At 39.7% G+C, this 12,339-nt stretch overlaps 1 protein-coding gene and 1 pseudogene across 2 annotated transcripts; one reads left to right on the top strand and one right to left on the bottom strand.

The window, feature by feature from the left end:
* The first annotated feature begins 411 nt into the window (after positions 1–411).
* LOC134623816 (uncharacterized) lies at positions 412–1,287 on the top strand (annotated as a pseudogene).
* Positions 1,288–9,546: 8,259 nt separating this feature from the next.
* Positions 9,547–11,088, bottom strand: LOC134617416 (heterogeneous nuclear ribonucleoprotein A1-like). 2 transcript variants are annotated; one of them, XM_063462659.1, is made up of 4 exons: positions 10,968–11,088; positions 10,817–10,894; positions 10,045–10,318; positions 9,547–9,765 (listed from the first exon to the last, which is right to left on the bottom strand). In XM_063462659.1, exons 2-4 carry the CDS (start codon positions 10,875–10,877, stop codon positions 9,747–9,749), a joined length of 354 nt encoding a protein of 117 aa, XP_063318729.1. In that variant the 5' UTR covers positions 10,878–10,894; positions 10,968–11,088; the 3' UTR covers positions 9,547–9,746. The 2 variants fall into 2 exon arrangements, with proteins under 2 accessions (XP_063318729.1, XP_063318737.1); XM_063462667.1 differs by having other exon boundaries at positions 10,045–10,315.
* Between the last annotated feature and the right edge of the window lie 1,251 nt (positions 11,089–12,339).

The following is a 12,339-nucleotide window of genomic DNA, read 5'->3' as shown; positions in this document are numbered from 1 at the left end:
TTCCTCTCCTACGTTTCAGTGCCCTGGTCTGCCACAGTTTCCACCTGCCCCACTCCAGTCTTCAGCAGTTTAGTGACCTGACTGTTCCATGCTCGCCCTAGCCCCGCACCTCACAGACACCACACTTTTGCACAAAGCTTAATCTTGTTTTTTGTCTTGAATATTTAAGTTAGGAATACTTGTAAATAAAAGTTTTTGTTTTCGCAAATCACTTCGAGCTTCCGGTCTTTGGTTCTGCGCATGAGTCCATTCCACGCCACGGGCCTCTGAGCCTTGACAGTATAATCTTCATGTGCTTCATCTGAAGCACACTCTCTGTGCACTTACTCCCTAATTTATAGCCAAAGTATTCACTCACTGTCTTTATTGTTTCCCTAGCTTAGCTTAGCTTGTAGCCAACTCAGTAGCAGCATGGCCTCTTCATCTGTCCCTCCTGCACTTTCCTGCACATTATGTCAGATGCTTAGTTACTCCTCGGCCTCCTTTAGCAGTAATCATACTTGTAATAAATGTAGCCTATTTGCAGCTCTGGAGGCCAGGGTTACTGGATTGGAGACTCAGCTCCGCACCCTTGATACACCCGTAGCTAGCCAGGCCCCTATAGGCGGTGCAGCCAAAGGTAGCGTAGGCCCCGCTAGCTGTTCCCCGGCAAGCCCCGAGCAGCAGGGGAAAGAGGGCGGCTGGGTGACGGTGAGGAGGAAGCATAGTCTTAAACAGAAGCCCCAGGTACACCACCAACCTTTTCATGTGTCTAACCGTTTTCCTCCAATGGGCGACACACCCGCCGGGGGTCAAACTCTGGTAATTGCCGATTCTGTTCTCAGACATGTGAAGCTACAGACAGCAGCAACCATAGTTAATTGTTTTCCAGGGCAGGCGACATTGAGGGAAGTTTAAAACTGCTGGCTAAGAATAAACGTAAATTCAGTAAAATTATAATTCAAGTTGGCAGTAATGACACCCCATTACGTCAATCGGAGGTCACTAAAATCAATATTGAATGTGTAACTTTGCCAAAACAATGTCGGACTCTGTAGTTTTCTCTGGTCCCCTCCCCAATCAGACCAGGAGTGACATGTTTAGCCGCATGTTCTCCTTAAATTGCTGACTGTCTGACGGTTTCCAAAAAATGATGTGGGCTTCATAGATAACTGGGAAACTTTCTGGAGGAAACCTGGTGTTGTTAGGAGAGATGGCATCCATCCCACTTTGGATGGAGCAGCTCTCATTTCTGGAAATCTGGCCAAATTTATTAAACCCCCCCAAAATGTGACTATCCAGAGTTGAGACCAGGAAGCAGAGTTGCATTCTTACATGCCTCTCTACACCTTGTCTCCTCGTGTTACCCCCCCAAAACCCCATCTCCATAGAGACTGTGTCAGCTCCCAAACAGACAAAAAACAAACTAAAAACCAGCAACAAACAACTTAAACATGAAAAATCACAAAGAAAGAACAATACAGTATCCACATCTGAACCGAAGAGTAAAACAGTGAAATGTGGATTATTAAACATTAGGTCTCTCTCTTCCTTTTTTTTTCTTCGCCTGTCCCGTTTGGGTCTTTTGCCATCAGAATTATTGTCTAAAGGGAAAGAAAGATGCCCAACGGATTTACTTTACCAAATGGACCATCCCAGCCTTGCCATATTGGTCTATTTGATTCACATTTGCTTTTATTGTTTATTTTATTTTATTTTCACTTGCTAAATACGGGACAGACTTGACTGGGGGAAAGAAAAGGGAGAAAGAAAGAGGGAAAGAAAAACAGCGGGGAAGAGGAACGGTGATAAAGGGCAAAAAAAAAAAACCAACAAAACAAACAGACAAATACTACATATATGAATCACCTGGATCACCTGTTGAGAAAGAAAAAAGAGATAACAAGCAAAAAAATAGAGCAATATAATAAGCAACATCATCACAATGATCTATGTGAATATAACAGTAAATACTAGTGATGTGCGATACCAGTGATTTCCTTTCCGATCCGATACCAAGTAAAATCCAGGGTGGTATTGGCGATACCGATCCGATACCGAAATTTTTTAACATTAAGTTTTTGTACATTGTATTTCAAATTTTAGCGTCAAATTGATTACAGAACATCAGACTACTTTTTTTTTACTGTTTAATAATGCAGAATTATTATATACAAATAAAAAAACCTGAAGTTGTGTGCTATTTGAACACCTAATTTAACATGTCATTTAACGTTTATCTTGTCTGGACATGTCAATAAAAACATTCAGCACAATTTAACATGTCATTTAACGTTTATCTTGTCTGGACATGTCAATAAAAACATTCAACATAATTTAACATGTCATTTAACGTTTATCTTGTCTGGACATGTCAATAAAAACATTCAACATAATTTAACATGTCATTTAACGTTTATCTTGTCTGGACATGTCAACAAAAACATTTGACAGTAACACTTTCCCTTATTCACAGGTTTTTGTTTAGGAACAACAGCATATTCACAGTTTTCCCTTTAAGTCTGCTCCGTTTTTTGCTCACAACCTCTCCTGCTTTTGAAAAGATTCTCTCTGCAGGTACAGAAGATGCAACGATTCCTAGGCATCTCACTGCAAGTCTGCTTAGGGATGGGAAGGTTTGTTCATGCTCTTGCCACCAAACCAATGGATCCTTATCTCGGGGAATCAGTTTTTCCTCTGAGTACCGGCGTATTTCAATGAGTACATCACTGGAAGCTGACCGGTGATGTTGGCTTGACACAACCTGCATGTCAAAATCTGTCCATATCCCTCCTTTTGTTGCAGCTGGACCTGCGGGTGGAGGACTCGGGATAGACCCTGAAGTAGAAGGCCCTGAGGCAGAGCTAACAGTAGGTGTTGAGCTTACAGTTAGAGTGAGAGCAGACTGTCCTGTCTGATAGACTTCTTGCATTTCAGTGTGGAGACGTTTTTTTTAATACTTCAACATTGTCTTTGTCTCGAAAACCAAGGTGTTTAAACCTAACATCCAGAAATGTACTTGCAGCTAGACAGTGAATGCTCTCAATACCCCTGAATCTGCGCTGGCATTGCTGTGCCAGCTGTGTGGCAAGGGAGCTGCCCTGATGTTCACAGGCTGCTACAGCCCTGTGAATGAGTGACACAAGTGGAATAACTTTGGAGACTGAAACATGTTTTTCAGATGAAACTTCCTGTGTTACTTCTTCAAATGGCCGTAGTGCAACAACTGTTTCCTTGATCAGGGATAATTCTCCCGCATTTAAGCACAATTGATTCTTCCCTAAAAGGCAGAGGGCTGTGGTCACGGCTTCATTTTGCTCACAGAGCCGCTCCAACATGTAAAAGACAGAGTTCCAGCGGGTATCTACTGACTGAATTAGCTTGTGCTCTGCCACTTTCAACTGTTGCTGAATATCCTTGAGCTTCTCTGTAGCCTTTGTGCTGTGGTGAAAAAAGGACACGATCGCATGGCATTTTTCCAGCACCTGCACCACTTCTGGGGCAGCTTTTACACTGTCCTTTACAACTAAATTCAGTGTGTGTGCAAAACATGGAAAATGCCTCCATCCAGCTTTGTGCACTGCAGCAACCATATTTGCACCATTGTCTGTGACAACTGCAACCACCTTCTCAGTTATGCCCCATTCTTCTGTGATTTGCTTAAGTGCTGAGCTGATATTATCTGCTGTATGCTACCCATGGAAAGAGTGGGTTTCCAGGACAAATTCTCTCATTTGCCAGTTTTCAATGAGATGGCATGTTACAGTCAAATATGCCTCTGTGGACACTGAGGTCCACATATCAGTGGTGAGAACAACACTGGAAGCATTTTGCAAAGATGCTCTTACTTTGCCTTTACATTCATCAAACAAATTTACAAGATGAGTCTCAGTCAGTGTTTTTCTTCCTGGGAGTTTATATTTTGAGTCAAGAGCTCTCACAAATCCCTGGAAACCCTGGTCCTCAACTATGGACAGAGGCTGGAGGTCCTTCACAATCATCTCTACAAGGCATCTTGTGAGTGTTGCTGCTCTTGGGGAATCATCTACAAAGAAAATAAAATACAAAGGGCAAAACAAAAGATGGGGTATACTGCACTGAATGTTTAACCTTTTTAGAGTCATGTATGCAGTCTGTTAAAATAGCCTAAGGGGAAAGGAATTGATAGTTTACATATACTTGCTGTTTTACATAGAATGCAGTGTGGATGAAATTGTCAGTATAATACATAATTAAAGGAATAAATAAGTTTGTCAATACCTGCATTTTAAAATATGCAAATAACTATCAGTCAAAAAAATTAAACTGAGTGAAAATAATAATAAAGCTAATAGATAATAATAGTATCTCTAAAATGTTTCTCTTATGTATGAAATAATCTTCAACTGAATTTTTATGTTTTAAAGACTTCAATGCCTGTTTTACTGCAAGTACTCTGTATATTTTAATGTGATCTAGCCTATGTACCCAGCATTTTCCTCCTCTGTACCTGGATAGTGCCTGCCTGCAGCACTAAATGACTCCGCAAGAGACGTCTGTCTCGCCCTAGCAGCACCTGTCCCTCTCCTCTCCTCCTCTTCGGTTCGCCTCGACATGACCTCATCATATTCTGTGTTATGATTAATTCTGAGGTGTTTTACGAGGTTAGTGGTGTTGCCACAACACCTCACTGTCTTGTCACATACATCACAAACCGCGTCTTGGCTGTTTGTGGAGGTAAAATATGTCCACACATGACTTCGCTTGCGTTCGGCCATTGTTTTGAGTGCGCAAGTGTGCACGCCAAGGGGCTGCGAGACATTTATACAGCCGTATTTCGCACATGACTATGAAAAGCGGAAGAGGAAGTAGTTCCTTCAAATGTAGACAATCAGAATGTTATAGTTTCTTTCCACTGTGTTCCTGTTAATGATAAACTACAAATTTACCCTAAATTACTAAAATATCGATATTTTAATGTGAGAATCGATTCTAGAACATAAATGACTGGTATCGGAGGAATCGATATTTTAGGATCGATCCGCACATCACTAGTAAATACTAAATATTAAACATTATTGTGCAGCACATAAGATCGACAGTGCACAGTGTGCTTTGAGGTAGGTGTCACGGTCTGCGGAGACAGGCCGTGTGGTGGTGTGTGTGATGGACCCAGGTGCGTACACAAGTGAGTAGACGGGAGTTAACTTAACAGAAAGCGAGCCTTTATTATGGCTGAAGACAGAGTGTACATACAAAGCAGGGATAGCGTGGCTAAACTAGACTATAACTAAACTGGGAAAACTAGTACTGTGACAAGCTAAGAAGACTCAGGGACTATGGTGATAACTGCAAAGACTGACCGTGAAAACATGGAGGTGGGAACACAGACAATGCGACACAGACTGCATGAAACACTGAGGCTGTGTCCCAATTCAGGGTCTGCACGCTTGAAGTACGCGCACTACGCGTACTACATACGGTGTGTACTATAAGTACGTGAAGTGCGGAAGTGAGAGGCTTGTAAAATGGGACGGTCTAGCCTTCGTCGTGCTGCTCAGGTTGCCTAGCAACCATGATACTAACCGCTAGAAACTTTACATACAGCAGAAATGAAGGAGAAAAAATGTTTTGTTGGTCATTCATTTTTGTCATGACATCACTTTGATCAGTTGAGTATCTGAGGCTGAGACCACAGGACTGTAAAACATGATTGTTGGGCTTCATTTCTGTACTGAACAGTCATTTCAAGATTAGTTAGTAAATAACAATTAGCTAACGTTGTTCATGAGACTAAAATCATCTAACTGTGGTAATGTAAATATAATATGGCCAATATTATATGTATTTGTAACAGAGCGAAGGTGATTTTTGCAGTGTTACTAAAGGAGGGAAACCTTCCTCAAAACGTACAGAGCAGTGGAGCAGCCAAGGGAATGCAAACGAATTAAAAACTGTATGACTAAAATATAATTTATTATATTTAAACAGTTAAAAATGTAAAATGAATTAAAACAACCCTGGCCAGGAACAACACAATAAAAATCAATAAAACACAACATTAAAAAGCCAGTGGCGTCCGCCACAGTATAAAAGTCACTAAAAATTAACAATCCAGGCAAGCGGTGCAGAAGGGGGAAACCCGGCGGCGTCCTCGCCTTCCTGTCCGTGTTCTCCGCTCCGGTGCGCTATAAAAAAAAAAAAAAAAAAAAAAGGGCAGCGACAGTAACTACTCTTTTAGCGGCTACCGTTCAATTAAGTGGGATAAGTCAGAAGACTTACCCCGGGTGGGCAGAGCTCTCAACTTTCTATCTATCTATCTATCTATCTATCTATCTATCTATCTATCTATCTATATATATATATATATATATGAACATTAAAACATTACTGTTGGCCATATATATATATATATATATATAAACATGACATGAAGTTAACATAACTGCATAGACATGAAACGTAGACGCAGAAACTAGGGAGACTGAGTACAGGGGGAGATGACATAAACAACTAAGGAACAAGACTAAATTGCAATCTAGAAATTAACTAGGTGAACTAAGCTAAGCACAAATGAGTACAAAAGATACATAACACTCAAAACACTGGGTCGTTCGACCCAGGACCACGACAGTAGGAGCCAAAGAGGGTGTAGTTTGTGTGTGTGAGCACCCGTGTGTACACCTGTGAGCATGAGCACGCTTGTATTTAAAATGTTCCTTCATGTAATGATCTAGTAGAGGGTGTGGGGGGCCACTGCCCCGTCCTCCAGGGCATGAAGCAGGTATGGAGATGATCCAGGATCCAGACATCCAGAGGCCCTCAGAGCACAAGAGACCAAGGAAGACCAACGGAGGGGCAACCGTGCCACTCTCCCAGAAAGAGCTGAGGAGAGCCCCAGATGAGGGGTCACTCAGCAGCCGCGGAGCAGAAGCCGGGGGGGGGTTGCAGTGACATGCCGGTGAGCTCCGCCGGCAGCCAGCTGTGCCAGAGTGACTCGGCCTGGGGCTCGGTCACTCTCAGGTCTCTCTCTTCCAAGTCTCTGTTAGTGCATGTAGAGGCTAAAAATGACAGCCTCAACATGGCATTTAATCTGTTATTAGACTCAATTCTCTCAAAACCACTTTAATCACACTCTAGAACTTGTTTTAACATATGGAATAGAAACTGAGCATTTAACAGTGTTTCCTGAAAACCCTCTCCTGTATGATCATTTCCTGATAACATTTACATTTACAATAATGGATTACACAGCAGTGGGGAGTAGACCTCATCGCACTAGATGCTTTTCTAAAAGTGCTGTAACTATGTTTAAGAATATAATCCACCCACTGTTATCATCTTCAATGCCCTGTACCAACATAGAGCAGAGCAGCTACCTGAACACTACTTCAACAGAGGTCGATTATCTTGTTAATAATTTTACCTCCTCACTACGTACGACTCTGGATACTGTAGCTCCTGTGAAAAATAAGGCCTCAAATCAGAAGTACCTGACTTAGTGGTATAATTCTCAAACACGTAGCCTAAAGCAGATAACTCGTAAGCTGGAGAGGAAATCGCAAGTCACAAATTTAGAAGATCATCATTTAGCCTGGGGAAATAGTTTGTTGCTTTATAAGAAAGCCCTCCGCAAAGCCAGAATATCTTACTATTCATCACTGATTGAAGAAAATAAGAACAACCCCAGGTTTCTCTTCAGCACTGTAGCCGGGCTGGCTGTTCCCCTTAACGTTAACTAGTAATGACTTCATGAATTTCTTTACAAATAAAATTTTAACCATTAGAGAAAAAAATTACCTGAAGTCATCTCACAGATGTAACATTATCTACAGCTACTTTCATTACCACTGATATTAATTCATAGTCTTTTTATACAATTTATCTTTCTGAGTTAACTTCAGTAATTACTTCTCGAAACCATCAACATGTCTTTTAGACCCCATTCCCACAAAACTGCTCAAAGAAGTCCTGCCATTAATTAATGCTTCAATCTTAAATATGATCAACCTATCTCTAATAAGCTGGCTGTAGTTAAACCTTTACTTAAAAGGGAGTTTTCCCTTCCCACTGTCGCCAAAGTGCTTGCTCATAGGGGTTCATATGATTGTCGGGTTTTTCCATGTATGTATTATTGTAGGGTCTACCTTACAATATAAAGTGCTGTGAGGCAACTGTTGTTGTGATTTGGCGCAACTGGATAAATAAAATTGAATTGAATTGAAAATTGAATTCAATAGTTAGTCTGGCATGGGTGTGGTCGCTGGCTGGCTGCAGAGAGATGGTGGCGCAGTGAGCTCCCGGGGTGGCGCGGAGGCGGAATGAACAGGTGTCGCTGGGGACAACTGATTGATTTTGGCTCTTTTTATGTTGGAGTGAAAGTCGAGGAGGGCGGTGAGCGGACGTGACAGCGGAGCGGGAGTTTCTGAGTCCCCTGCATTTGTGCTGAAACCACAGTGAACATTGTTAATGAAATAAACATGCTGTCACCACACCCGTGGACTTGTGTATGTGTGTTGGGGTCCGACTTCACAGTTAGTTCTGCCTTAGGGTCTATCTGCTTTTTTTTTTTAAATTACCAGCCACAAATAAATGGCTTGCATTTTGCTAAATTACAGTTTTGTTCCTCAAATGTCTGCATTTTGTCCTCCTCCTCCACACCATCTAACAGACTTTGACACACTCCCATTACCATGGCAACCACCTCTTGCCCTCTGGTCAGGCCTGTATGAAGAGATCTGGAGGGGGAAAGGCAAAGAAAAGAGAGCTTCTCTAACCCTATTAATGTACAGCTCTGATTCCTCCAGCAGTGTCAGGCTTAAAGTTTTGTATGTTCTGGCACCATCACCAGTCCAGGCAGACCACCCCCCTCAAATTCCTCAGAGAAGGGGCTTTTGTCTGTGCCTGTTAGTATCAGAGTGTTCAGACTACCAAAACTTCTATACAATACACTGCGTGCACTAAAGGATGAAACAAATGTGTGATACCAATTATGAGGTATATAGCCTTAAAGATTAAAAAAGATATATTCCAACACTAGGGACTAAAAATAACAGGAGAAAAAGCAAACCATGGCATCTTATTGTTTTTAAGTTGTGTATAGTCAATCAAAATAAATCCTTCTTAGTTCTTTATGGGAAAAGTAATAAGAAGGACAAGAGAATCTATATCTTTCTGTTTTTCTTTTCATTCTATTTAGTATAATTGAATGATTGTACTTTGCAATAAAAATCAGTCAAGGAAATCTGACAAAAATGTATTTGAATCAATGAAGACTAAAGTAAAATGGGTCCTTTTTAAAAGGTATTTTATCATTTTCCTTTTACCATCTCTTTTGTATACTCACATATCAAACAGTAACTAAGATGAATTCTGGAAATTATCATCAGACCAACTTAATATTAATACTTGACTCTGGATATTGCTTAGGATCTCCTTCAGTAAATGCTTTGAGCTCAGTCAGATATTAGCAGGTCAGATGTGTTGTTTTCTATTTAGGTATTTAAAAATGAAGGGAGATGAAAAATGAATTTGATGCGTTTGTCTACACCAATGAAAATGTAACATGTGACAAAGACTCAGAGACCATTTTGATTTAATGCTTAAGAGTTTAATGATGATGATGCAAAAGGAAAGAAATTAAAAATGTAAAAGGATGAAAAGATAGTTCAGGGAGTTGGATGAAATTATTTGCTTCTTGGTGCGATGAACCATGCTTTCCATGAAAGACCAGGAATCATCTTCTTTTTCAGACCCAGATAAAAGTGGTGTCAATAGTGCGGCATATATCATTCATACACCTGATTCCTGTACACAGACACAAAAAAAACCCCATTAACTGAAACCATGAGAAATGTATGCTGAGGGAAATATTTAGTTGGGTGTAACAACAAAATAACCTGTATACTTTAAGAGCACTATATAAATATGCAATCTACATTAAAAAGAAGAATACAGTGCATATACCATTTTTCATATCAAACAAACAACAGTAATATAACAGTTGTTATAAAATATTAAAAGAAAGAAAGAATTTGGTAAATCAAAATCACAGTTTTTACCCATGTCGTCTTCAGAAAACCCTACCTGCCCCAGGTCCAGGCACCACCACTCTGACCTCCGCCCATGTTGTTGGTACCACTAAACTGACGTTTCCCCCAGGCCCAGGCACCACCACTCTGACCTCCGCCCATGTTGTTGGTACCACTAAACTGACGTTTGCCCCAGGTCCAGGCACCACCACTCTGACCTCCGCCCATGTTGTTGGTACCACTAAACTGACGTTTGCCCCAGGTCCAGGTACCACCACTCTGACCTCCGCCCATGTTGTTGGTACCACTAAACTGACGTTTTTCTTCTTCTGAAGAGAGGCAAGTTACACTTTAGTAAAAATTTATTACTTTTCTGTATCTTTTAAAACATTTTGTAGTTTTCTTGTATATGAATGGTTTTCTTTTTTTTTTAATTCTATGGACAAAATTTTAATTTTAAAATGTATATGTTTAATTGAATATTTTACCATATGAAATATATAATTTTAGATATAATTTGCAAAGATATAATTTATAATTTTGAAATGACACAACATTTGTACTTCAAACTTAGCTACATTTAAGGAGGCCATTGACGTGTTCCTCTTCCATTCAGCATCACAGAACTGTGGTTAATTTTTGTGTCAATTTTTAAAACGTTGACCAACCTGATGTCTTATCCTCTTCCCCACTCTCACCCCCTTCTTCTTGAAAAGTGTAACTTATATTAAAACATCATATCTTGACTTTGATTGTTAAATTTCCATTTATTATATTGTACTGTCATTTTGATGACTATATACACACATTATGTACATTATACTCACCAGCAGTAATGATGAGAGGGATCATTACACAAAGAAGTGCAAACACAATCAGCAGCTTCATGGTGATGTTTAATATCACTGTGAAAAAACAGAAGGCATCAAGACATCATTCATTCAAAAAAAATAGGATAGAAGATATTTTGTAGCAGACCTTCTGGAGAATATGCAGAATATTTGAAGAATAGACTTCTTTTCAGCACCAACACGTAGCTTTAGCCTTCCAGTGAGAAGATGCTGAACAGCTGTAAGATCAGTGCTTATATACTGTTTCTTTTACGCTTCAAAACTAGGAACTAACATTGAAAAAACTGACACGTGTATCATGTGATTCATGCTGGCCAGACTTTCATTGCATCTCTTTATTTCTTCACCAGAATAATTGCCTCATACTTCTTCTCCTTTCAGCTGCTCACTTTATTTTACAATGACTAGTTGACAAAGAGTCTTCACAGAGTATAACTACATAATACTTGATGTATTTAATTAGAATAAGAATAAGAATAGTAAAGCAAATCGGACAAAAATTAATTCCCATCGATGAAGACCATAATAAAATGTGTCGTTTTGAAAAGGTATTTTGAGTCCTTTTCCTTTTACGATCTCCTTTGTACACTCACCTATCAAACACTAGCTAAGATGAATTCTGGAAATGATCATTAGATGAACTTAATATTAATACTTTATCTTGGATGTTGTTTATGATTCTTTAGTAAATGATTTGAACTCAATCAGATAACAGAATGTCAGACTTATTTTTTATTTAGGTATTTGAAAAATTAAAGCGTTAAAGGTGGATATATTTGATGCTTGGGTCTAGACCAATGAAAATGTGACACAGACTCAGAGACCAATCAGATTTAATGTTGAAGGGTTTAAGATAATAAGAAAAGTAAACTATGGGAAATTAACTTTTGCTAAGAGCATTCTCTCCATTACACCTTCAGTTTGCTATTAATAGCCATTGCTATTAAAAGAAATAGTCCAACTTGCTTTATTCATTATATAGCATTACAGCAAAAGAAAAGAATTATAAATGTAAAATGGGAAACAATTCAGGGGGTTGTATGAGATTATTTGCTTCTACATTTCATGGTAGACCAGGAATCATCTTCTTTTCCAGGCGCAGACAAATGGGTATCGGTAGTGACAGTATATATCATTCATGCACCTGTATCCTGTAAGCACCAAAAAACAAGATTAACTGAAACTATGAAAAATGTATACTAAGGAAAATATTTAGTTGGATGTAACAACAATATGAAGTGTGCACCTTCACTGTCATGGGCCTGGGTCTGGTGACCAAGGGCTTGTGTTATTTTTGGGAGTAGTGAATATGATAAAGTCTATTAGACTATGTGGAGGAAGGAAATACTGCTTAAGAGAATAGCGGAGCGGCAGTGGAATTGTTAGACTAGGGACACAGTTAGTTCTCCTGCTCGTGTTCCTGTATACTCAGTTAATTCTTGTGTTTAAATGGTGAAAGTGTTTTTATTGGCTAATGGATGGGAAGTATTCACTGTTGT

This window comes from Pelmatolapia mariae, linkage group LG3_W, assembly GCF_036321145.2.
Source record: "Pelmatolapia mariae isolate MD_Pm_ZW linkage group LG3_W, Pm_UMD_F_2, whole genome shotgun sequence".
In the NCBI taxonomy this organism is placed as follows: Eukaryota; Metazoa; Chordata; class Actinopteri; order Cichliformes; family Cichlidae; genus Pelmatolapia; species Pelmatolapia mariae.
Note: the sequence above shows the minus strand (reverse complement) of the source record. Positions and strands in the feature narration are given on the sequence as shown.